This window comes from Panthera pardus, unplaced genomic scaffold (genome assembly GCF_024362965.1).
Source record: "Panthera pardus isolate Hobbes unplaced genomic scaffold, ASM2436296v1 HiC_scaffold_22, whole genome shotgun sequence".
Classification (NCBI taxonomy): domain Eukaryota; kingdom Metazoa; phylum Chordata; class Mammalia; order Carnivora; family Felidae; genus Panthera; species Panthera pardus.
The window spans coordinates 77475469-77502848 of NW_026526788.1; the positions used below are offsets into that span (position 1 = coordinate 77475469).

General features: G+C 39.7%; 1 protein-coding gene across 6 annotated transcripts in view; it reads left to right on the forward strand.

Moving 5' to 3' along the window:
* The window catches only part of PLEKHA1 (pleckstrin homology domain containing A1), a 56563-nt gene that overhangs the window by 1371 nt on the left and 27812 nt on the right, over nt 1–27380 (forward strand). For 5 of the 6 annotated variants that reach the window (XR_008424970.1, XM_019459669.2, XM_053909984.1 and 2 more), the window contains exons 2-4: nt 14976–15136; nt 20511–20567; nt 22989–23034. Coding sequence is in view for 5 of the 6 variants with exons in the window: in XM_019459669.2 (XP_019315214.1) it covers nt 14996–15136; nt 20511–20567; nt 22989–23034 (244 nt within the window). In the remaining variant the exon portion in view is untranslated. Of the gene's footprint in view, nt 1–14975; nt 15137–20510; nt 20568–22988; nt 23035–27380 lie in introns of those variants that run through there. The other variant, XM_053909985.1, reaches the window with a different exon arrangement.

Consider the following 27380-nt stretch of genomic DNA (forward strand, 5'->3'; position numbering starts at 1 on the left):
AAAAACTGAAAAGAGTCATTTTGTGAAACTCCATTTTTCTTCACCATGTGAAGAACTTGAAGAACTGTTATTTCAAAAATAGTAAGACCCATTCTTAATAAAATTGCTATCGCTTTTCGTACTCGCAATTTCCATATTAATACACTGGTGGCAAAAAAATATTTCCCCAAACATAGTAGGTTTAAATACACCTTATCTTGGCCAAATCTTCCCAAGGAAAATTACATATTAGAATAATTATGTATTTTAAACATGCATGTTTAAGCTTAGCAGAATTTGGGTTAATGGTTAATTTATTTTATAGTGCCATAAACCCTAGAATGTTTCCACTGATGAATTTCTCTTGAATAGAGAGCCCTATCAAAGGATAGCAAGGGACATGGCTGTGAATTTGCTCTTTGCGGTAAGTAGTGGGTAACTTTTGTGACATTGAGAAGATGTGATTCATCTGTGTTGAAACTGCTTCATATGGCACTTTATCTTGCTAATTAGTAGTTTTATGGTTGCTTTGGGGAGGAGGGAAGTAGCAGGGTTGTATCTTTTTTATTCTCCGGTTTTAGCAATGTAGCCAAATAGGAAAGAGAGGTGATGCGTAAATTTGAGTTGGTCATAGACTAGGAGAGACAGTAAAACAGGATAAGTATACAATTGTTAGGAAACTGCCATGAGTTCATAAGCCGGAAGGACCTTTTTAGAAATGTTTAAGGGCATTAAGAATAGCATTGGGGTGTTTTCTTTAGAAAGTCGCTGTGGGCAGTCCTCGCACGTTTGTTGTTAACTTATAGGATATGAGGATGTTGAAGACGCCTGAGAAAATATCTGGAAAAGATGGAAACATTTTATGTGTTTATAGGGGCTTTTTCTCTAAAAATGTCTAATGCAGCTTAAAAAACAAAAAAACAAGACTTAAGCCCGAAAGTTCTTATGGCCATACTGCAAAACTTGCTGTTATTTTGACTGTATGATACTTTGTAACCCAGAATGAAATCTGTGAAATAATTTATTAGCATAATTTAAGTCAGACTTTGATTTTGAAATATTGCTTGCTGTTAAGTAGTTGTTCTTGTTTAAGTATTTCTGGTGTTTAAGAATGGGAGAGATAAATCATTTTCTGAGTAGAATATAGTAATTATTCAGATGTGACAACAGTTAACTCTGCTTTTATGAGACCCCAAACTTCAAGTACCATAGCAGTAACTGCCTCAGCCTTCAGCTTGAGCTGAAGTACTATGCAAGTATTACTTCTCTACATGCTTGAGCATTTTACTGTTATTAATATTAAATTTTGATTTTCAATTTCAAGATGGTTCTCTCGTTTCTGATCTGCAGTGATATAATAAAATGGCTTCAGTAGGAAATAAATATGAAAATTGAGTTTTAATGGTTTTGACCATCGTGAGTACACAGCATTTAAAAAGGTACTGACATGATACCAGAAAAGAGTTCTTAGGGCAGAAACTTGGTGGTTTTCGATGCTTGTCTGTTATTTTTAGCAACGTAGAAATATGGGATGTTTTTATTTAAAAATAAAAATTCCTGTTGCTGCTTGTTTAGCAGTAGGACTCTGTTATGCCTAATGAGTAACATGAAACCACTGAACTCTAATATTTTTCCTAATAGCGGCTGTGTAATAAAGAATATGTGAGCTTATAATGCCTAGAAGATATTTAAGCAAACGTATTTGCTGTTTATTTTGATAAGCCTTTTGATTAGTTGCATTGCTTTGATTCAGGGAAGTAGTGTTCTGGGGATGTTATATCGTAAGTTTTCTTTGATTTGGAATGTCTGTTGACCGTGAAAGAAAATGAGTGTCATTTAGGATATTTTTTAGCATTTAAAGAAATCTGAAGGTCTTAAATATTTTTTCCTACATAGAAACCTTATAATTGTCAGTCTGATAGTTTTATTTTCCAAAAAGTTGTGGTTTTATCCTTCCATACAGCCTAGCCTTTTATAGTTTAACCATTGAACTTTGGATTCTGTATTCAGTTTACCCTCTTCCCGAAGAAAGGACAATCACAGGCACTTAGAACTGGAAGCAGTCTCAAAGGACTTCTAATGTAGCGTCTTACCCAGTACAGTAAATCCCCCGTGGGAATTTTCATGTCAGGTGTTTCCTCTCATTACTAAGGGCAGTGATGCTGTTCTGTATGTCATCAGGTTATTGAGTAGTCTGAGCTTGGTGAAAACAAACAGAAGACAGTTTTATTTTTCACTGTTTACTGCTTTCAGATATGATTTGTAGGCTCTTCCTTTTCCCCCTCTCTCTCCACCTCATAATATGGACAAATGATAGCTTTTCCATCCTTGACAGCTATTAAAAGCGCATCTGTCTGTTTCAGTTTAAACCTTCAATCTCCTATTCAATTTCAAGTTCCTTTCCTCTCTTACCCCAGTGTCAGGCCACTTACTGCTTGAAGTACTTGGAGTGGAGAGGGATTGTGGTATGCTCCCAGAATTCCTTTCCCTTTCCTCTTCTGGGATCTACTTGGTCAGGGACTCGTAAGAAGAAAAATGGAAAAAGACAAGTCTTACGGGGGGCTGTTAAAGCCCTCTTTTGATGAACAGTGGCAAGCCATTCATATCCACTGATAGTCACCCACACTGGAACTTTTGGTGAGATCGCACTGAGAGACTCCCCACCGCACGTAGTTCCTGGATATGGAATTTGCTGTGGGTTAACCTTTTCCAGCCTACATGCCCACCTCCTTGTTCCTGTCGTGGTGTTAGTGTTAGTGCCACCCTCGGGTTCCTAGGAGTGTGTGGGGGTGAGGCGGGTTGGGGATCTTCTCTCTACAGCCAGATGTTTTGATAACAGCAAGACAGCTCAAGTCTAGCCAACCGTCTGCAGTTTTCATTTAATCCACTGGAAACTCACTTCCTTGTGACGCCAAATGGTGCTATGCCAGCTGCAAAAATCTGCCCCCTTTTTGTGCCCTTACATTTCTTTTTTTTTTTGGTCCCCTGCTCAGATAGCTGCACGATCAGTCACGCGGTCTACTTCATAAGTAGGCATTGAACTGGAGAATGGGATGCCAGTCTCTCCTCATAGGCACTTCTTGGTGGATGATTCTCTTGGAGGGCCCTGCCACTGTTTTTGGGTGAATACCCTCATCTTTTCCCTTTGTTCTCCCTGAAGACTCGAAAGACTTCTAATTTTTTCCCTCTCTTGTATCCCAGCCGCTTGTATTGAGTGATGCTAAGGTTAAGGTGTTGATTAGGGTGCCAGAGCTGCCCCTGTGTGGGGGGGAAGGGGTGTCCGTGCTGGGCTCCCCAGGTGTTGATGTCCTTACATCTTCAGCTTTGTATTTGTTAGCAAATTCGGGACGACAAGGCTAGTCTCACCCAACACTAGGTAACAAATGATAGTGAAGCCCTGTGGGCCTAACGAGGTCTCACTGTGCAGAATTAAAAAAAATTTTTTTTTACGTTTATTTATTTTTGAGAGACAGAGAGAGACAGAGCACAAGGGGGGGGAGGGGCAGAGATAGAAGGAGATACAGAATCCGAAGCAAGCTCCAGTCTCCGAGCTCTGAGCTGTCGGCACAGAGCCCGATGGGGGGCTCGAACTCACGAACCGTGACATCATGACCTAAGCCGAAGTCCGACGTTTAACCGACTGAGCCACCCAGGCGCCCCTCACTGTGCAGAATTTAATTTTTCTTTTTTTTTCCCCTCTGTCTCTCACTGATTTTTGTTTTCTTTTTACTTTTTGGCTTACTTCCTGGTTCTTGACTGATGAAGTCTTAACTGTGAATATGTTAAGTTATGACTGATTATATGGTCTAACTATACCTTAGACTGAAGGATACATTTGGGGGGAGGTTTTAATAATGCAGTTTTATCTGTTCTCGCCTCATTCAATTTTTACTAAAAATATAATTACAAATAGAAATCCAGTATTTGAACCTTTTTCCTTCCATCGTCTAAGCAAATCAGTCATTTAAATCTGCTAGATGATTTCTTGTCTAATGAGGAAAAAGCAGCTTTCTATCTAGAAACTTAAATGTTAATACTCATTGCAACAACATGGATCTAAGGGTATTATGCTAAGTGAAATAAGTCAGAGAACGACAAATACCGTATGAGTTCACTCATTTGTGGAATTTAAGGTACAAAATAAGTGAACAAAGAAAAAAAGAGACCCCCCCCCCCCCCCCCCCCCCGCTCTTAACTATAGAGAACAAACTGGTGGTTACTAGATGGGAGGTTGGGGAGGGGTGAAATAGGTGAAGGGGACTAAAAGTACACTTACGGAGATGAGCACTGGGTAATGTATGGAACTGTGGAATCACTATACTGTGCACCTGAAACTAATATAACACTATGTTAGTTGTATGTGAATAAAACAATTGTGGAGGGAAAAAATGTTGGTTGAAGTAATTATGGGCTCCTTACTGCTTCCTTCAACAAATAGTTACTGAGTGCCTTCCATGTGTCAGCACTGTTTTAGGCATTGGAGAAACAATAGTAAATTCAAAAAAAAAAAAAAAAGAAATCACTGCTCTCCTGGAGCCTTTCCAGTGTGGGGAAACAGACAACAAACAGGTAAATAAATAAGTGATATTGTTTGTTAGCAGCAAATGCTAAGGAGAAGAGTAAAGCAGGAAAGGGAGCTGGGAAGTGGCAGTCCGGCTCACAGCATTTGCAATTTTAGATAGTGTTGAGATGGGGTGTCACTTTTTCTCTGGGAAAGTGACATTTGAGTTCAAAGGCCAAGTGGGGAGCTTGTCTGATGTAGTAGGTGCCCTCGCTGAACACTGACATCGTCTGGGGAGATTTTAAAACGTACTGATGTTGGGGCACCTGGGTGGCTCACTTGGCTGAGGGTCTGACTCTTGATTTCGGCTCAAGTCATGATCCCAGGGTCATGGGATCAAGCCCTGCGTTGGGCCCCCGCACTGAGCATGGAGCCTGCTTGGGATTCTGTCTCTCTCCCTCTGCTCTTCCCAGCTTGTGCTGTCTGTCTCTCTGTCAAAAATTTTTAAAAAGTAATGATATTCCATCTCCAGAGTTTCAGTTTTGTTATGTTTTTTTTTTAAAAATTTTTTAATGTTTTATTTATTTTTGAGACAGAGAGAGACAGAGCATGAATGGGGGAAGGGCAGAGAGAGAGGGAGACACAGAGTTGGAAGCAGGCTCCAGGCTCTGAGCTGGCAGCCCAGAGCCCGACGCGGGGCTTGAACTCACAAGCCATGAGATCGTGACCTGAGCCGAAGTTGGACGCTCAACCGACTGAGCCACCCAGGCGCCCCTTGTTATGTTTTTTTAAGTTTTATTTAAGTAATCCCACACCCAACGTGGGGCTCGAACTTAACAACTTTCGAGATCGGGAGTCACATGCTCTTCTGACTGAGCCAGCCAGGTGGCCCTGTCTCCAGAGTTTTCTGATTTAGTTGGTTAGGGGTATGGGGCCAGCCTTGGCCTCAGGACTTTTAACAGCTCTTAGGTAATTCTCATAAGCAGCCAAAGTTGAAGACTTTTGAGCAGGGTGACTTTACATAATATTGTACCGAAGGAAGAGCCTGGGCTCCAGGGCTAGACTCCCCTGGTTTGAATCCTAGCTGTGCCACTTCCCAAACCTAGGACAGTGGACAAGTTATTTAAAAAATTCTCCATGCCTTTGTTTTTTCATCTGTAAAGTTGTTGGTATAAGGATTAAATGAACTAATATTTAAGTATTTGGAACAGTGCTTGGCAAGTAGTAATACGTGTTTGTTGAATAAACACTTTTGAGTATATGTTTTAATGGAGAATAAAGTGAATGGGGCAAGAGCAGAAGCAAGGAAGCCCCTGCAGTAATCCAGTGGAGAGGCAGTGGTGATTTGCACCACGGAGGCAGCAGAGCAGGTGATGAGAAGTAGTGGGATTCTGGGTATGTTTACAAGAGCCAACAGGCTTTGCTGCTACGTTGGACGTGTAATGAGAGAGAGAGAGAAGATTCATTCAAGTCCAACATCAGGATATTTTACCCAAACAGCTGGAAGAAGGGAGGGGTTGGTTTTTGAGATGAGGAAGGCAGAGAGGAACAAGTTTCTAAGGGGAATATCTGGAGCAGTTTGTTAAGTTTGAGATGTCTGTTAGATAAGTAGGTAGATCTGTAGAGTGGACATTTGTACACGTGAGTCCGAAGTTCAGCTGAATGTCCAGGGCTGGAGGTGGGTATTGGAAGTCATCTGTAAGTGGACCTACGTGAGTAAGCGAGCTCATTTAAAAATTTTTTTTTTAATGTTTACTTATTTTTGAGAGAGACACACAGAGCGTAAGCAGGGGAGGAACAGAGAGAGGAGGAGACATAGAATCTGAAATAGGCTCCAGACTGATAGCTCAGAGCCCGACGTGGGGCTCAAATTCATGAGCCGCAAGATCATGACCTGAGCCTAAGTCGGATGCTTACAGGCACCCCATCCTGTTTTTAAAAAACAGCTTTATTAGAATATAATTCACCCATTTAAAGTGTACAATTCAGTAGTTTTTAGTATATTCACGGTATATTGTGCAACTGTTACCACAGTCAATTTTAGAATATTTTTATTACTCTGGAAAGAAACTCTGTACCCTCCCATCCCTAGGTAACTCCTCAATTCCCCTCCTCCCTTCTATCCCTAGGCAAGTGCTAATCTACTTCTGCGTTTTGGGTTTGCCCACATGGAGTGCCTATCAGTGGAATCCTATAATATGTGGTCTATTTAGAAAGATGCGGTATTCATTAGGACCTAGCATCTAGATTCATTAGATAATCCATTTGGTAAAGATGGGGGCTATAAGATCTCTCTTGTAGAGATACATTTTTCTCTTTGTAATTAATTAGTAAGAAAACTGTGGGGTAGGTATTTTGAGGCTATATGAATATTCTGTTCTCTAACAACATATTATATAATGGTTTTAGTTTATTGAAGATCCTCGCTCCAATCCATGATTATAGTGGGAGTGCAAAGTGATGATTTTTTATTACTATCACATTTTCAAAGACCATACGTTTATAATATCTCTAGTTCCGATGTATTGTGTAGAGTTTTGCCTTTTTTATGCATCTTTTCTCTTAACATGAAAATCATGGTTCCTAATAACAAGTAAATAAATGTTTTATTACTTTATATTATATTGTATACATCAGTAAATGTTATCTAAGATAAATCTTAGCATCAATATGTTTATGTTATTCTATAATACACATAAAATACTACCATATAAAATAGTTTCAGAATTATAATACTGAGTAGAATTACTGGATTATAGGCTAAATGTATATGTGATTTTGTTAAATAGTGCCGTATTCTCTTCACTAGGGTTGCACCATTTTGCATTTTCATGAGTGATGTGAGAGTCCCTGTTTTCTTACAGCCTCATCAATATAGTGTATTGTCAAGCTTTTGACTTTTTGCCAGTCTGATAGGTGAGAAATGGTATTTCTCTGTAGAACAGAGTTTTTCCATTATGAAGAGTTGTGAACATCCACAAAGGTAGACTGAATTGTATAACCACGGTACCCATCACTTAGCTCCAACAGCTGTCAATCCAGCCCTTGCCTCCTTCAGTCCCTCCCCCCTGGATTTGTAGGTAATATTTTATTTCTGTATCAGTAAATACCTCTACCTGGTAAGGATTCATTTTCTTGGTAATATAACCACAATGACATTATCACACTGAAAATAAAGATCTATTTCCTTAATACCCTTAGGCAATATTCAAATATCTAATTTTCTTAAATGTATCAGTGTTTTGGTTTTTTTTACTTTTTTTTTTTTTGTTTAATGTTTATTCATTTTTGATGGGGGTGGGGTGGGGCGCCGAGGGGCAGAGAGAGAGGGAGACACAGAATCCAAAGCAGCTCCAGGCTCTGATCTGTCAGCACAGAGCCCCATGTGGAGCTTGAACTCATGAACCCTTAGATCATGACCTGAGCCAAAGTCAGATGCTTAACCAACTGAGCTACCCAGGCTCCCCAGTGTTTTGTTTTTTTTAAACAGGATTTATATAAGGTCCCTATGTTGTGATTATATCTTTTTTTTTTTTAATGTTTATTTACTTTTAAGGGAGAGACAGACAGAGTACAAGCCAGAGAGGACAGAGAGAGGGAGACACAGAATCTGAAGCAGGCTCCAGGCTCTGAGTTGTCAGCACAGAGCCCGACACAGGGGCTCGAACTCACGAACCATGAGATCATGAGCTGAAGTCGGACGTCTAACCGACTGAGCCCCTTCTAGGTCCTTCCTCCTGTTCCTTTCCCTCTGCTCCCCGGAATTTGTTTTTGAAGGAACCATGTTATTTGTCCTGAGAAATTTCTTACAGTTTGGATTTTGCTATTTGAATCCCCGTGGTATGGTTTAACATGTTCTTCCTCTGTTTTCTGTATTTCCTACCCGGTGGTAGTTGGATCTAGAGGCTTGGTGAGATTCAGCCATTTGTATTATTTTTTTCAGAAGTGTTTCATAGACATAACGTAGTGTATCACGCTCTTAGACAAGTAGGCACGTGAAGTCTGGCTGCATTTTCTGTGGTGTCACTGGCAGTGCCTACTTTATCTTTGTATGTTATTTTGGGATTTTTCTTATTATGATTAATGTTGAGCATCTCTTCATATGTTTAAGGCCCATTTTTATATCTTTTTCTATAGAATGTTGGTTCATGCCTTTTGCCCATTTTTCTATTGAACTTTTTTTTTTTTTAATTTTTTTTTTTTTAACGTTTATTTATTTTTGAGACAGAGAGAGACAGAGCATGAACGGGGGAGGGTCAGAGAGAGAGGGAGACACAGAATCTGAAACAGGCTTCAGGCTCTAAGCTGTCAGCACAGAGCCTGACGCGGGGCTCGAACTCACGGACCGCGAGATCATGACCCGAGCCGAAGTCGGCCGCTTAACCGACTGAGCCACCCAGGCGCCCCTCTATTGAACTTTTGATACATTTCCCTTGATATTTTTTTGCAAGCTCTTTAAGTGTTAGGGAGGTTAGCCGTCTGTGATGATAGAAGTTGTAAATATTTTCCACTGGTTTTTGACTTTGCTTATCAGGTTTTTGCCATGCAAAAATAAAAAAAAAAAACAAACCTTTTTTTAATGTTTATTTTTGGGAGAGAAAAAGAGTATGAGTGGGGGAGGGGGAGGCAGAGAGGGAGACACAGAATCAGAATCAGGCTACAGGATCCGAGCTGTCGGCACAGAGCCCGACATGGGGCTCGAATTCACGAACTGTGAGATCATGACCTGAGCTGAAATTAAAAGTCAAATGCTCAACCAACTGAGCCACCAGGCAGGATGGAAAAGCTTTTATAAAAAGTTATTGGTGGTCAGTTTTATCAGTGAATTTTTTGTTGCTGCTGGATATTTTTTGTTAATTTTTTAGAGTTTTAAGCTACATACAATAAACCGTATCCACTTAAAGTTTATAGTTCGGTGAGTTTTGACTATATTGTAGCATGTTCCCCTGTGAAGTGGTATTCCATTGTATAGACAAATTACATTTTATTTATCTCTTCATGTGTTGACGGACATTTGGGTTGTTTCTAGTTTGGGGCTGTTAGGAATAAAGCTGCTATAAATCTTAGTGAATGAGTCTTTACATGCATATGTGTTTTCATTTTCTTGAGTAAATACCTAGGAATGGAATGACTGGGTCATAGATTAGGTGCATGTTTGGTTTTATTGCCAGAACTTTTCCCAGAGTGGTTGTATCATTTTACATCCCATCAGCAGTACAGAAATTCTGGATGCACCACATCTTCGACAACGTTTTGTGTTGTCAGTCTGCTTACTTTTAGTCATCTGGTGGGTGTGTATGATGTCTTTTCAGTTTCATGATTATTGCTGTATTATTTACAGTCACTTTTACTCATTTTAGGGTTCGGTTCTGTAAGTTTTGACTTGTGCATATAATTGTGTAAGTTCCACCACTGTCAAGATAAACAGCAGTTACATCATCAGAAACATTTGACTTCTGCTCCTTGGTAGTTACTCCTTTTCCTTATTTCAAGCCCTAGCAATTCTGATCTGTTTTTCTGTCATGGTTTTGTTTTGTTTTGTTTTGTTTGTTTTGTTTTTAACTTGCACGCAGTAAAGTTTACTCTGGTGTGTGGGCCTGAGTTGTGGGAGGTGTGTAACAGTGTGCCCACCACAATCAAGAATGAGAACATTTCCATCGCTAAGAAAATTACCCTTTGAAACCAGCCCCTCCCTTCACACACTGATTTGTCTTCTGTCCCTATAGCCTTTTTGATCTGGCTTCTTTCACTTGGCAAAATAGATCTGAGATTTATCTATGCTGTATGTATCATTGGTTTGTTCGTTTATAATGTCAAGTAATATTCCATTGTATTAGATGCATCCGTTCATTTATTGGTCAAAGGTGGTTTTTGCTTTTATGCCTGCTATAAATAATGTTGCTATAAATATTTGTATACAGATTTTTCGTAAGCACAGCTTTCACTTCACTTAGCTAAATACTGCCGGGTCGTAGTATATGGGTATGTTTCACTTTGTAAGAAATTGCCAAACTGTTCTTCCAAGTTGCTGTATGATTTTGCATTCGCACCAGCAGTGTATGAGAGGGGGTTCGTTTGTTCCACCTGCTCGTCAGCATTCGGCATCGCCAGGGTTTTGTTGTTGTTTTTTGGGTTGTTTTCGTTTTAGCCATTCTAGTAGGTATGCTGTGGTATCTCTTGGTTTTTATTCGCAGCACCTTTCTGACTAATGATGGTGAGCATCTTTTTATGTGCTCATTTACTATTCTATATCTTCTTTGTTGACTTGTCCAGATTTTTTGGCCATTTTCCTAATTGGTTGTTTGTCTTACTAAATTGTAATAATTTCTTGCCTGTTCTTGGATATCATGTATTTGATAGACATATATGTACTGAATATTTCTCCCATTCTGTGGCTTATCTTTTGATTTCTTAACAGTGTCTTTCAAAGAGCAGTTTTTAATTTTGATGAAGTCCAATCTAACAACTACTATGTGGTGCATGCTCTTTGTGTCTTAATTAAGAAATCTTTGTGTACCCACAGAGTCATGAACACTTTCTCCTATGGATTTTTTAAGAAGCTTTCTTGTTGTGGCTTTCAAATTAGGTCTGTGATTAATTTTGTTACATTGTTTTCCCACATGGATAGCTAATTGTCCTAGCACCATTTGTTGAGAAGACTATCCTTTCCCAATGGAATTGCCTTGGGAACATCTTTGTTGAAAATCAATTGACAGTGTGTCTAAGAGTCTGCTTCTGGATGTACTCTGTTCCATTGATTTATTATATCTGTCTTTTTTTTTTTTTTTTAATCAACCCTACATTGTCTTTATTGCTGTAGCTTTATTGTAAGTCTTAAAATCAAATAGTGTAAATCATCCTACTCTATTCTTTGGGAAATATATTTGGCTTTTCCAGATCATTTGTATTTCAATATATATCATAGAATATGTGTCATATTCTCAATTTTTATAAAATACCCTGCTGGAATTTTGATTGGATTAATTGTATCAATACTTCAGTTTTTTTTTTAATGTTTATACATTCTGAGAGAGAAAAAGCGCGTGCCCATGTGTGAATGGGGGAGGGGCAGTGAGAGAGAGAGAATCCCAAACAGGCTCCATGCTGTCAGTGCAGAGCCCAGCGTGGGGCTCCACCCCACGAATGGTGAGATCTTGACCTGAGCCGAAATCAAGAGTTGGATGCTTAATTGACTGAGCCAGCCAGGCGCCCCTCAGTATTTCATTCTTTTCTGTGTCTGCATAATATGCCATTGTGTGGGATACATCTATGTTGTTTAACCATTCACCTGTTGGATGAACGAATAGGTTTATACTCGTTCGCTATTGTGAATAGTGCTGCTACGACTATTCATGTATACGTGAGTAACTGTTTTCCCTTCTTTTGGGTATATATCTAGGAGTAGAAATGCTGAGTCATATGGTAATTCTGTGTTTAACTTTAGAAGAATTACTGAACTGTTTTACACAGCTGTTATACTGTCTTACAATGTTGGAGGGTTCCAGTTTTTCCACATCTTTGCCAACATTTGTTATTTTCCTTTCTTTTAATTATCGCCATCCTAGTGGGTGTGAAGTGGTGTCTCACTGTGATTTTGATTTCCATTCCCCTGGTTACTAACGATATTGAGCATCTTTTTGTGCTCTGTTGGCCAGAACATCTTTTGGGTTCTGTCGTGTATCTTCTTTGGGAGAAATGTCTTTTCATGTCCTTGCCTGTTTTTTATTTGGATTGCTTGCTATTGCGTTGTAAGAGCTGTTTATATATTCTGGGTATTAGACCCTTGTTAGGTATGTAATTTGCAAATATTTCCTTTCATTCTGTAGGTTCTCTTTTCATTTTCTTGATGTTCTTTGATGCAAAAAAGCGTCTAGTTTTTATGAAGTCCGATTTAGCTTATTTTTTCTTTTGATGTTCATGCTTTTGGTGTCATATCTAAGAATTCACTGCCAAATCCAAGGTCATGAATATCAGCCTCTATGTTTGTTTTTTTTTTTAAGTTTTATACTTTTAGCTATCCTATATTTAGATTGTTAATCCATTTTGAGTTAATTTTCATATATAGTGTGAAGAGAGGTCCAGTTTCATTCTTTAGCATGCGGATATCCACTTGTCCCAGCACCATATTTTGAAGAGACTAGATCTTTCTTCATTTGCATGATGTTGGCATCTTTGTTGAAAATTAGTCGACCATAGATGTGTGGGTTTATCTGGGCTTTCGGTTTTATTCCTTTATGGGCACCTGGGTGGCACAGTTGGTTAAGTGTCCGACTCTTGAGCGTGGCTCAGGTCATGATCTCACAGTTTGTGAGTTCGAGCCCCACGTTGGGTTCTACGCTGCTGGTGCGGAGCCTGCTTGGAATTCTGTCTCTTCCTCTCTCTGCCCTTCCCTAGCTTGTGCGTGCGTTCCTCGCTCTCTCTCTCTCTCTCTCTCTCTCAAGATAAATAAAAACTTAAAAATTTTTATTCCTTTGGTATATGTCTGTCCTCATGGCAGTACCACACAAGCGGATGGTTTTTATCTATGGGATATGGGCACACCTAGGAGATGCTGTGGGTTAGGCCCCAGACTACCACGATAAGGCAACTATCGCAATAAAGCAAGTCCAATGAAAAATTTGGTTTTCCAGTGCATATGAAAGTTATGTTCACACCATACTGTAGTCTCTTCAGTGGGCAATAATATTACATCTAAGGAAAACAACATATATACCCTAATTTAAAACTACTTTATTGCTAAGAAAATGCTAACCATCACCTGAGCTTTTAGTGCGTCATAATCACTCATCACCACGACAAATATAATGATAATGAAAAAGTTTGCAATAGTGTGAGAATCACCCAGATGTGACACAGAGACACAAAGTGAGTGAACAGATGCTGTTGGAAAAAATGGTGCCAGTAGACTTTCTTGATGTAAGGGTTGCCACAAAACTTCAGTTTGTCAAGAACACAGTAACTGTTCGTGCAGTAAAGGGAAGGGAAGCACAAAAAAATGAGGTATGCCTGTACATTAGTGTATTAATATTTCAAGTTTTGATTACATTTTAGAAATTTTTTAAAGGTTGGATAAGTTCATTGAAGAAATTATCTCCTCTAAGTGCCAGATTTATAACAACACACATATGCAAACTTAGTGGATACTTTTGTTTAAAAAGTTTTGGTGTGTCTTAACCATTTCTCTGGCTGCGTACAGAATAATGATTTAGATATGCAGTCTATTAGGATGTGTTCTAATTGAATTTTCACTGTGGGTTAAACTTACCTTGAGCCTTTAAATGAGGAGCTAGTTACATAAATAAATTCAACCTGCCAGAAGGTGTTGGCGCTGGCTGTAGAAGAATTAGAACAGGAGCAGTTCAGATGTGCATCCATTAGGAAAAGGAGTCATATCTATAGTTTCTAGAGGAAAAAAGTGGCTGGGAACTCTGCTTTTTACTTAAGTCATGGTTTTTAAGTTTAATCCCTACAACCAAAATTTTAGTACATGAAGAATCAGAATATGATATGCCTCTGAAGTCTCTTTTAATGTATAACTTCTCTCTTCCCCTCTTTTTTCCCCATGGTAATTTATTTACTAAAGAAACTGGGTTGTTCTATTGTTTCCCACAGTCTGGCTTTTGCTGATTGAATCCCTATGGGCAGGCAGTGTAATATATTCCTCTGCAGTCTTTATTTCCTGTAAATTGGTAGTTTGACATGATAAAAACTTTTTTGTTACATGTTCGCTTCATAGGTGATGTTTGTGGCTTTCATCAGGAAGTAGATAAATACCTGCTTATCTCTCTTTTTATGATATTAACTAATTTTACTTTGATTCATTTTAGTTTTAGCAATTTGAGGGGTTTGAGAGAGACAGGGTGGTGTAAGATGTTAAGATTTAAGCTCTAGAGCCCAAGAATCTGGGTTCGTGTTTTGATTTATTATCTACTGCTTCTCTAATCTTGGAAAGTCACTTTCCCTTATGAGCGTCAAGTTTCTTATCTGTGAAATGGGGGTGATGATGCCTGTTCATGAGGTCGTTTTGAGCGTTCAGTGAGAAAATGCGTGGAAAAGAACCTTGCACAGAGCCTAGCATATAGTCAGTGGCCAATAAATGTTACCTATTCTGTGACCTTAAAAATATTCTAAACTAATCTGAAAGGTAGATTATATCAATTTATAAGTGAGGAGATTAAGTTTGGATAGCTGTTTTTTGGGGAGTTTCTTGTTTTTGCTTCACCTGTGTTTATTAAGGGAAAAAAGGAAGTCAGTTATTCAGCTGAGGTGACTAGCTCTCCTTTGCTCCCATCAATGTGTATAGTTGAATTTAGTAACCATTCATAATAAGCTTAATTTCAAAAGTGATTTTTGCCCATGCGTCCTAAGGCTTCACATTATCTGGCCCTCACTTAGTTTTGGAAAACAGGCTCTTTCTTGAACAGACTGTACCATAGCACGTATTATGCATAAAGTCCACCAAGAAATACTTACTGTTAATGTTTTTATTTTGCAGTGTAATGTTCAGGCTCAGAAATGCCTTATGTGGATCGTCAGAATCGCATTTGTGGTTTTCTAGACATTGAGGAAAATGAAAACAGTGGGAAATTTCTTCGAAGGTACTTCATACTGGATACCAGAGAAGATAGTTTTGTATGGTACATGGATAATCCACAGGTTTGTAAAATCCAAACGGTCACCTTTTTTCCAAAACACACAAGAGTTTTAATTATTCAAGTATTTAACATACCATCTGGTGTGAGGATTTGTCCTACTAAATAAACAATACGTGTTTAGATTTATTTCTACTGGCTGCGTTCTTTCTGTCTGCACCCTCAACTCCTGCTATCTTATTTGAATTTCAGAAGATGAAACTAAGTTTATTTAATAAAAATTTATGCATGCATATCTGGGTTTTTTTCCCCCCTTGGGAGAGAAATGCTGTCTCTGGTAGAAAATACATAAATCGTTTAAATTTAAGAGACTTTCTCTAGAGACTACTGTCTTTTGTTTCTTTGGTAAAGAAACGACATCATCTAGTTGACACTTCACGTGGGTAGTCCTTTCATCCTGCAGGGTCAGATTTGAGTGTCAGTAAGTGTCATGCCATTCATGAACTGAAATGCACTTTGATTTCATTGTTGCCTTTCAGATCATTGGGGAAATGTCATAAATTAAAACTTAGAATCCCCATTTTAAGATCTGTGAAAGACCTTGGACTGGAGAGTATCTGTCGAGTAGTTTGTAAGCTTTCTCTACCTGTGAAACTCTTCATTCAAATTGGGGTGGATGTTGCAAGGAGTCCCTAGCAGACGTCTAAGCTGGTTTGGTCTGGCGGGTGAGGGACTCTTAGAGTCGAGGGAGGAGCGGGGACTGGTGGGAGGTTCCATTCTGTTCCACAGAGAAGGAACTAGATCTCCTGACAACCAAGCTAGTATTCTTTACCGGTGTGTACTTATTTTAGGTTAGACAAAATACTTATTTATTTGTATTTGTTTATTTAGAAGTCAAGTTGTAAGAGACCTGAGTATAAATTTAACCTCCTCTTTAATGTAGGAAAACTGTCTATCCCTAATCTCCACTTTAGCTGTTGTTCGTATTACACGTTATCAAAAAGTACTTACTGTATTCGAGACACTTCAATTATTATTTGCTCTGTGAGCCAAAATCTGTCTCCTTGTATTTGCTACCCATTAAACCTACTCTGTCCTCTGATTCTCTATAAACTTTAGTCCTTTTATTCAGACACAGCCTTTGAAATTTTGGAGGGTAATTTGTATTTTAATTCAGTGTAGATTATTTGAGTGCTGACTTTCAGACTTTTTTCCCTAGGAGTGGTCTACGCTCTATCCTTCTTCTTCATAGAGTTTATTGATTCTGTTTTACTCTCTTATCCCTGGGTGTAACCACCTTTCTTGGGTGATAGTAACCTGGCTATACAACTGTATGATTAATACCTTTATTTACTTGTCCAGAGTCAGTGGGAGAAGGAACAGGTCAGCAGAAATCAGAAGTTCATGTTTGCCTTTTTTTTTTTTTTAACATCAGATTTCTCCCCTTTATGACCTCATCTTTTTATCTGTGGCATAATCCCCTCCCAAACTCTCTTTCGCAAAGAGGAAAGTAACTTCGTTCCCCTTGACTCCCTCTAATTACTAGTTTCCAGGGAACGGTTCTCCTCTCCCTTATGAGCCGTTGCACGGTCTGCCTGTGCTCTTCCTGGTTTGTCTCTCTTTGCGAGATCTGATGGACCGATACGTATGGTTTCTCCTGAATCGTATTTAAAGCTCCTTGATTATTTTTCTTCCTTCATATATGATGGATTCTCCTCCTCAGAATTCCTCCTTTCATCAGCACTTCCCACTTCAAGCTAGAAGAAGGTGGGCACAAAATGGACTATGTTTATTACGCCGAAGGAAACATGAACTTGGAATTCAGAGTTAAGGTCTTTGCGGAAGTAGTAGCATTCGGAATTGACCCAGAAGGGTGGGTACGATTTTGGCCAAGAGATGGAGAAGTGGGTATTCCCACTCTTAGTGCTGTAAGAATAGCATGGGCAAAGAAATCCAAACGAAGCCTGTGGTGTATGTGGAGAATAGGTCACTTTGGCTATAGCAGGCAGGGTGTATGTTGAAGTCTGCACTCAGCTAGGTCTTTTGTTGCTGTTGTTAAGTTTGTTTGTTTGTTTAAGTAATATCTACACCCAGCATGGGCTCGAGCTCACAACCCTGAGATCAAGAGCTGCATGCTCTTCTGACTGAGCCAGCCTGGCGCCCCACATGAACTCTTTTAAAGCCAAATTTCCATGATGTAATTAACACATTTTTTAAAACTTGAATGTAGTGCAGAATTTTAAATCTGTTTTTATATTCAGTTCTTAATAATTTTAACTCTTTATTCTGATGAGAATCTTTTACCATCTTGACTCTGCAACCAGTGGATTAGCCATCAATATAATAGCTTGGTGTCACTTTATTTAAAAAAAAATTTTTTTTTTAATGCTTATTTATTTTAGAGACAGAGAAACAGAGCACAAGCGGGGTCAGGGCAGAGAGAGGGAGACACAGAATCTGAAACAGGCTCCAGGCTCTGAGCTGTCAGCGTAGAGCCCAAAGCGGGGCTTGAACTCACAAACCATGAGATCATGACCTGAGCCAAATTCGACACTCAGCCGACTGAGCCACCCAGGCGCCCATCTTGGTGTCATTTTTAAATGTATTAAGACTTGTATCTCCTCAGGAAAACTTTAGTAAAATGTCTTGCTAAGGTTATTACGTTAGGTTGAGCCATGTGAAATGGCCAATATACCACCGTTTTAATCTATTAAAAAATGACAGTTTCATAGGATTCAATCTAGTTGCCTATGTTATGGTGCTGTAGATTATAACGATCATAAGCCCTGATAATGAAAGAAAATCCCTTTTACTCACCTGTCCTTAGGGAACCATTCCTCCTCCATTTTCCTTTCTTTACCACTAACCATTGGTTTAAAAATCCATTCTAGTGTATCACTAGGGATCAGTTTGGAGCTTTCTGTGTTTTGTCGAGGGCGTGGGTGTGGTGGAGAATTAAATAATTGAGTAGCTCTCTCAGGAAGTGACTTTGAAGAAACTTGAAAAAGATATTTTGGCAAAAGGAGTGCAGAAACTCATAAGGACAAATGGCTTATTTTCCTTTTTATCTTAAATGTCATGAGTTGATTATTTCTTGTTCACTGTCAAGTAACAGATTTTGAAACCTACTTTTATGTAGTTGAACTTGGCAGTAATCATACCAATCCATAGAAACTAGGTATTTTGAATATTCGTTATCTCTCAGCTACTTATATTTCTCTATACTGTGCCACTGTTCAGTCTGTGATCCTTTATGTCATGTGGCCATGACATAGTGCTCATTTCTCTTCTTCATACAGAGGCTTAGAACTGTATTCAGTTAGTTAAAATAATACATTTTTGGAGGACTTAACAGAAAAATAACAATTTTGAATGAAGGGTAGCAGTGTTTGAAAAAATCACGTTGACAGGAGTTAGGAGGTCTTGAAGACATTTTAACATTTCATTTCCTTATCCAAAATTTAAAAAAAACACACACAAAGCAACCTCTAAACTTAATAAAACATTTTGTATAAGAACAACCATTTAAAATTCTACCTTAACAATTATAATTTTATATACATATTTATTTATGGTTTATACTTAGAAGCTTGAACATAGTATACGGTTTAAAGCAAAACATAATGCAGTTTACATAGGAGTGAATGTCTGAGAAGACCTGTCCCTGTCAACAATAACCAGTTTATATTTGGGAGTCTTGAGGCTTTCGTGTGATTGTCTCCAGGAAGCTCATAGAGAGGTTCAAGAGAAGTACCTCCTAATCGTTCATGAGAACAAAGCCAAAGGTTTTCTTTTCTTTTTTTTTCTTAATGTTTATTTATTTTTGAGAGAGACCGAGCACGAGCAGGGGAGGGGCAGAGAGAAAGGGAGACACAGAAGCCAAAGCCAGCTCCAGGCTCTGAGCTGTCAGCAAAGAGCTTGATGTGGGCCTTGAACCCACAAGCCGTGAGATCGTGACCTGAGCTGAAGTCGGATGCTTAGCCGACAGAGCCACCCAGGCGCCCCAAAAGTTTTCTTTTTAATGTACATACTTATAAAGTCAGTAAAGAAGTTGATCTTGGATGGGGCGCCTGGGTGGCTCAGTCGGTTAAGCTTCCGACTTCGGCTCAGGTCATGATCTTGCGGTCCGTGAGTTCAAGCCCCGCGTCGGGTTCTGTGCTGACAGCTCAGAGCCTGGAGCCTGTTTCAGATTCTGTGTCTCCCTCTCTCTGACCCTCCCCTGTTCATGCTCTGTCTCTCTCTGTCTCAAAAATAAATAAACATTAAAAAAATTAAAAAAAAAACAAAAGTTGATCTTGGTTAATCTACAGTGGAGGAAACTTTCAAAGTGAAGACTGTTTTAATTTTACTTTTAAAATCTATCAGAGGTTTCCTTTATTTTCTTTATTAATTTTTTCCAGGTTCTTTACCTGGTGTTCCTGCCTCCTCCTTCCCCCTCTTTCACCGGTCCCCTTTATTATATTACAGGATATGTTAAAGCACAATTTCAACTACAAAACTGCTCACAAGCCTTCTTTAATGGTTTCGAATTCTTTAACGGTATAAATTCTTTGCCACTTTTTTATTTAGGTCTTTTTTACTCAGGTTAGATTCTTGGTTCAAGTTCCCAAACTGGTGTTTTCTACTACAACCCTGTACGATCCCATATTATGTGTAGCTTCTGGCCGCCCTCATCTGCCTGCTGTAGCTCCTCTGCTTTCTCTGCCTGGAATATTCTCTCTTCTGTTTGCATTTCACATATTTCCTTTAAAGACCAACCTAAATGCTGTTCATGTCTCCACAGAGTCCTTCCTGCCAGTCTTTCCTAGACATGATTCTCTCTTCTTAATAGTTTACCCCTAGCTCTTCCAGGACCCAAACCCTGCCTCAAACTTGTTAGGGAAGAACAAAAATATAGTGAACATGTCAGTATATACACTCCTGACATATGGCTTAAAGAGTATCAGTTAATAATTATTTTAAAAAATGGAATCAATATAAATAAAGGACGGTATAATACTAATATACTTAAATGGAAGAAAATCAACCTTTTAGGGATATATTTGATTAATAATTTTTAATAGAACAAAGTAACGTGTAGTATTGAAATCTCTTACAATTGTATTTACGTCTTAAGTATTTTTTCCCATTGCCTTCAGGAACAAAGTCTGATCTTGTTTATGGCTTTTAAAGCTCATGAAAAAGAAAATGAGTTTAGCTGGAATGATGAAACTAGCCTTTTAGTTATGGAATGCGTTACGGTGGAACCAAATAGAATTTGGTTTTGTTATCCATGCCGTCAGCTTGATTTGTAAATACTTGAACTGAAAAAGTTGATTTGTAAAGTGTAATATTAAAAAATCTAATTTCTTAACTGCTTTTAGTATGTGTAGAACATTATAATATAATATAAATTAATAATGCTGGATACTAATTATATATTAATGATTTGTTTCCAGAACTTACCTTCTGGATCATCACGTGTTGGAGCCATTAAACTTACCTACATTTCAAAGGTAGTTTTTCTCTATCGTTTCTCAGTCATGCATGAATTAGAATTGCTTGGGATATGAGTGTGAATGAGGGGCGGTTTCCTTTCTGTGTCATTTAGTGATGATGTTCGGGGTCATATCATGCTGAAGATGGTACCTGGCCACTGTGTGTAGGAAGGTCTTTGGTAAAATTAGGCAAAATATGGAGTTAACTTGTAAGATGTGGCCAATTGCAAAAGTTAACATTAACCTTTACGATTAGGTATATGAATATCAGAAGGAGAATAAACAGTTAATGATTAAGTTCTGTCTTTGGGAAATCTGGAGTTTTGTTTTGTTTTTTTAAGTGTATTTATTTTGAGAGAGAAAGTGCAGTCAGGGAGGGTCAGAGAGAGAGGGAGAGAGAGAATCCCAAGCAGGCTCTGCACACTGTCAGTGCAGGGCCCAACATGGGGCTGGAACTCATGAACCGTGAGAAGTGGACGCTTAACCAACTGAGCCCCCCAGGCTTCCCCCCTGGAGAAGGTTTTTTCTGAGTCCGTATTGTATTTATTTAAACTGTTTTCCAGCTTTTAATCCCATTACCTCTGACTTTTTATTTCTTTATGTTTTATTTTGAAGAAAGTAAGAACCATCTGCATGATAAAAGAATGATTCTTCCCTCATTTCACTTTGTCTCTACTAATTTCTGTTTTCTCATTTGTCGATTTTTCTGGAATTTTTGCAATACTATTTTTCTCTTCAAAAATTGAGATTTGGTATTTTCAGGTATTTTTTTCCCTTTATTATATTGGGGTGGTAACTGAGATAGAGATGTCGAGGAGCTAGGCCTATGGGGTTTTTATACAAAGTAATGTGCGTCGATGGCTCAAGATAGAAGGTGTGAAGAGTAGATTAAGTAATATGCACGTGTATACTATAATGCATATATTGGGATTTGTTAGCAGAGGTCTTCAAGAGAAGACCAGTTTACAAGTGTGCTTATAAAGGTAGACGTTCATAGATAAAGTACTTCATTATCAGGATCACAGCAGAGCTGTTCATTCTCACTGACCAAAAAAAAAAAAAAAAAAAAAAAATCAGCCCTTGGATGACAAAGATTACATATTGAAAGGGAAACCTTTTTTTTTTTATTATTATTTATTTAATTAAAACCATATTATTTAATCTGCAGAAGACAAATATTGTTTAAGTATACCTTAAGTGTCCCTGTAAATCAAAACATTTAATAAGTGCTTCAGGGTAGCTCGCAGCTTCAATTCTAGAGTGCTTATTATTAAGAAGCATAGCGTATCTTTGTAAAGTGTTAGAGCCCTGGTCTGCCGGCCGGCCGGTAGGGTGTCGCGCTGTAATGTGAATTTGTTGCCAAGCGCTTTTGCCTCTCCGGGCGGTGATGAGGAATAGGCAGTTGAGGGAGAGATCGCCCACATGCTCCTAGGTTTTCAATCGTTTGTTGCCTGGTCTTTTCAAAAATGAAGCACTGACTGAGCGAGTGGCCCTGACTGACCAGCTGCTTCCTGAATCTTCCTCGGCTCCTCTTTTAAAATATAACCTTTTCTGTGCAGCCCTGTTGACTTTCATCTCTGTCCCGAAGTTTCACTTGTACAGTTTGTACTCTGCTTTAGACATGCCTCTTTTTTTCCAGAATTTATTCTTGGAACAAATTCCAGTGTGACTCAGAGCTGTGAATTTGTAGTTGGGATCAGTCAGGAGCCCCAGACTTAGAATTCCTTTTGAAGGTACAAAACAGACGCTACAATTACATGTTCTGACACCGGCACTAGGGTCGGAATAGTCAGGAAGAGGCTTCCGAGAGAGCTACGTTATTTGAGGGAATAACAGTAACCAGGTGCCAGTTGCTTCCCTTCTGAAAGGAACCACGTGCTGCGTTTAGCAAAGGGACCCCGCGATCCCAGGGTATCCTGCTGCACACGAGGGCGTCCGGTGCCATTTTGGGTTCCTCATTGCAGATTAATGCCTTTTGGATTTTTGGACGTTGTTAAATACACAATCTCCCCCTTGCCCACCATCATTTTCTCTTCAGGTTCACAGCTAATTTAGAAATATGCAATCTGGGAAGAATTCAGAGTTTCTGTAGTGTATCCCGAGGGTATTTTGAAAGTTACGTTATACTACAAAATGTCCTATGTGTTACATAAAACTTAAGGGTTTACTTTCAACTTCTTCACATTTCCTTAGAATAAATGCAAGTTTGTTCAAAGAGAACAGGGAAGTATCGTTTGTTTTGAACATCTTACAGTTGGGACCCATGTTCTGTGTTCCATTTGCAGTTCTTTTTCAGTAGCCTTTAAAGTGTAATTTCAGGCCTGAGTGCTAAATGTGTGGGATTACTGGGAGATCGTACTTGTGGGAGTTGGTGCAGCATTTAAGGTTGGTTACGGTCACATATGAAGAAGTCAGTGACTCGTCTCTCTGTTTTGTTAGGTCAGCGATGCAACTAAGCTAAGGCCAAAGGCTGAGTTCTGTTTTGGTAAGTAGCCTTATTTTATATGTTAACTGATTTAAGTTTGGCTAACATAATTACATCATAATTGTAAAAGGAAACAGTCCTGGAAAACCACATGACACAAACCTGTGGGTTAATGGATTATTCTGAGGCAAATTCCCTTGAAGCCACCATCCAGGTGAAGAAATAAAACTTCTCGCCTACCCTCGAAGCCTCTTTTCCTGTGTCCATCCCGGTCACGGCCGCCTCGCTCGGCCCACATATAGTCCTTACCTAGGCGTTTATAGCGATGACCGCCGGTGAGATTTCAGGTAATTTCTAACTTTCTGCCTTGTATTATTCTATATTACATGCATTTATAAATAACGGAAAGGATTTGGTCTTCTGCTCGTGGGTCGCGAGAAGTGTACAGCTTGGGGGTAGAGGTAGTTGAGGGTGTGTGATTCACTTGTTCGGCAAACATTTAGCGAAGGTCTAGTGTGTGCACACTGTGCTTGGCACTGGGCTTGTTGTTGCCCTTAAGAATCTCACAGGCTGCTTGTCTCTCAGACACCGGACCTGGTGAGATCCTTGCATTTCTTACAGTCAGTGCATGACGGAGCGTACAATTTATTAAAGAAACACAAAGGAAGAGCTTCACATCCTTACTGGGGATCCTTACCAGGGGAAGCCACACTGGGTGAAGAGGCACTTGAGCTGGTGGCCAGCTCAACCTTGGTCATCCTCCAGCGTTGGGAAGAGAAGGGGGAGGGATCACAGGACCAGAGGCACGCGGGAGAGAAGAGCGAGGTGTGTGCGGACATCTGAAAACTCAGGGAGGCTGGCAGGAACGGTGAGAGACCAGAAAGTAAAAGGCCGGGCAGAAGTCCGGGCGTAACATGTGGACAAGTGGCGTATGTGTATGTATGTGTGGGAACGAGAGGCGAGAAACTAGCATCTAGCAAGCTGACATAGGTGGAGGATGTGCTTTGTATGGATAGAGAGTTTTGATACAGGCAGATTAGCTCGGTGGCTTCCGAACTACTCTCCTTATCTAAGGGCCCGCATCTGGGTCGTGGCAGTGGGAAAGGAGGGACAAACAACCCTGGAAGGAAATGTGCAGGGCCTTGGTGACTGGATGTGTGGGAAGAGAGAGCTATCAGGTAGGTTCGCTTCAAGTAAAGAAATGAGGACCTGAGAGCTGGATTGGGTAAAGTGTTTGGTAAGGAGTTTGAAGTGGTGAGGAAACATCCAAATGGAAATGTTCTGGTGATGGTAATTGAAGATGGATGGAGCCTGAAGATCAAGAATGGAGAAATTTGGAACTTGTGAAAATAGTTGGGTGGTAGTTGAAGCCGGGAGAGTTGATGTGCTCTCAGAGTCTGTCAGGGGACACCAGTGATGGAAAGGACAAAATTCAGAGTGGCCAACTGGCATCAAAAAGGACCATTTTACATTAATGTAAAATACTTCTTGAGGTAGAAATGATATCAGCGTTCTTTGTTCTCTTTTTTTTTAAGTTTTTTTTTTTTTTTTTTTAATTTTTTAAATTTATTTTTGAGACAGAGAGAGACAGAGCATGAGCAGGGGAGTGGCAGAGAGAGGGAGACACAGAATCCGAAGCAGGCTCCAGGCTCTGAGCTGTCAGCACACAGCCCGACGCGGGGCTCAAACTCACGGACTGTGAGATCATGACCTGAGCCGAAGTCGGACGCTTCACTGGCTGAGCCACTCAGGCGCCCCTGTTCTCTTTTGCTTGAAAAGGGCGGGTTTCTTCTTTAGGCATTATGTTGGGGATAACATCTGTGGCAGTCATATACATCCAGTAAGCGACTAGGGTGTGGGCAGGATGTAATGCAGCTGTTCAGAGAATCCTCTATAAGGCTTTTATCACCTCTAAGAAACCAAAAGAAAAATGTATGTGCTTATTACAAATTTATAAACAGGAAAATGCTTCAGAGCCTTGTGAGTGAAAAGCAAATGGGGGCAACAGAGAACTTTGTTTTAGAATGTATAATGCATATTCTCTTGACAAGTCTTTTTAATGTAAAACCTCAAACCTACAGCTTGAAGGAATAGTAGTATATAGTAACATACATAACATTCAGTCATTGGAGTATGCAGAATGGGTGATTTTAGTTGGAGTCAAAGATTAAGGTTATTTGTTGGTCTGTCAGTAGTTTGTTAGTCCATACTATAGAGGGCATAGAGAAGAGATTCACAAAATGCTTTTCAGAGAGGGCGGCACAGGTTCCTAAAATGGAACCACAACTTCCATTCAGAATGGCAACATAAAGATTCTTCCACCTTTATTTCATCTCCCGATTGTTCAGAAACAAGTGAGAACAAGAAACACTCAAACCATCGTTGCAGACGTCTGTAACCCACAGTGTATACAGGTGGGAAGTGGATGGGGGGAATGGAAAATAACTTAGCAGAGTAGAGAAGAAGCCAGTGAGGAGCTGGCCTGTCAGCGTCCTGCCCCCACCCCAGCTCCAGAGAGACTTAGGTCCTGGGTGCCGTCTGGGGAGGCAGCGGAGAGGAGGACCCAAAACGGACTACATTTGGATGTCTGTGTCAGGGACAGCCGCCAGTCCCTGCTTCCGTGCAGCTTAGTTGGGCAGCTGTCCTTCCACCATCCCAGCAAGAAGTGGCATGTGTAGTACCTTTAGAAATAGAATCAGTGAGGGGCGCCTGGCTGGCTCAGTTGGAGGAGCATGTGACTCTTGATCTCAGGTTCGTGAGCTCCAGCCCCATGATGGGTGTAGAGATTACTTAAATAAATAAGAACTTAAGAAAGAAAGAGAAAGAAAGAAAGAAAAGAAAAGAAAGAGAGAAAGAAAGAAAGAAAAGAAAGAGAAAGAAAGAAAGAAAAGAGAGAAAGAAAGAAAAGAAAGAGAAAGAAAGAAAAGAAAGAAAGAGAAAGAAAGAAAGAAAGAAAAGAAAGAGAAAGAAAGAAAAGGAAAGAAAGAAAGAAAGAAAGAAAGAAAGAAAGAAAGAAAGAAAGAAAGAAAGAGAAAGAAAATAAATCAGGCTCTGTGTTCGGGAAGAAGGGGAGAGATGAAGTGTGAAACTGAAAATAGGACTAAGTGAAAATATGTGCATGGAATGCACCTCTTTTCCTGTGTCCAGTTCCAGAGCACTGGGCAGCCAGGTGTAGTGGAATGGGTCTGCATACCCTAGAGAAGAGAGCCATAGGTGCTGACATCTGGGCATTTCTACTGGAAGACTTTGCCATGCAGTGAAGTCCAGCGGTCAGTAACCCTACATATCTTTCAGGGAGCTTCCAGTTAGTTTTTTTAGTACCTTGCTTTTAAATACGAGTAGACAGCCCGGGATTACATGACATTTGAGGAGAGAGCACTATCAAATAGGAAAAGGAACACAAGACAGTACAAAACTCAGAAGAAAAAGTCAAAAAATCTCAAAGAACAAGACAGACCGATGAGAGGAGAGAAATAAGAAAATTAGTGGTTCCTTTTAGAAAGTCTGCCATCTGATTGAGAGAACGAGAGGATGGAGAAAGAATAGAGGGAACTGAGAAAACTGGCAGATAATGTGAGAAAATGTCTCACAACCATTTGGTCCCTACCCATACCCGAACTGTAACCAGTTGATCTTAGGTGTCAGATGATTTTTGTTTGCAGTCAAGCTAGTGTTTGTGCTGCGGGCTTTACCCGTTTGATACATTCACTCTGATGGTAAAGATTTGAAATGAAGTAAAGAAGTACTCAAGTGAAAAGATAGTAGAACACAACCTCTGGGATGGAGTCATCATACGCTGCGGAACCCTAGGTTCAAAAGCATGGCAACTGGCAGGTTTTGTACACTTTGTTTTCATTCGAATATTTTTTCTTTCTTTCTCTGTCCCCCCCCCCCCCCCCCCGCCCCCACCAACATGGATTGTTAGTATGCACTTCCCAATAATTTGCTTTACATTTTCCACAATGCTTCCTTACTTGGAAGTCTCCAGATGATGATGAAGATGATGTTGTCTATTCTTTCCCAGGCGCTGTGCTACTTCCTTTACATAGATCACCTCCAACCCTTCAAGGAACGGATGGGTTGCATCCATTTCCTTGATGAAAAAAATGGGGCTCAGATTACATGGGTTTTGCAGAATGTTATTGCTAGTTAAGTGCATGAGCTGGTCAGGTCTGAGTGATTCCAGGCTCGGATTCCAACCCCCCTCCTGCCCCCACCGTATCCTTATGCCTCTTCCTACCGTGAAATAATACAGCACATGAGTTTTTATTTGGACTGCAAGGTGTGCTAAGACCCATTTTAGAGGTATATTTGCCTCTTTTTTCTTTTTTAAAAGAAGTCCTTATATAAATGCTATTCATTCAAAAATAGATGTATTAAGTACTCACTTTGTAGCAGATGCAGTG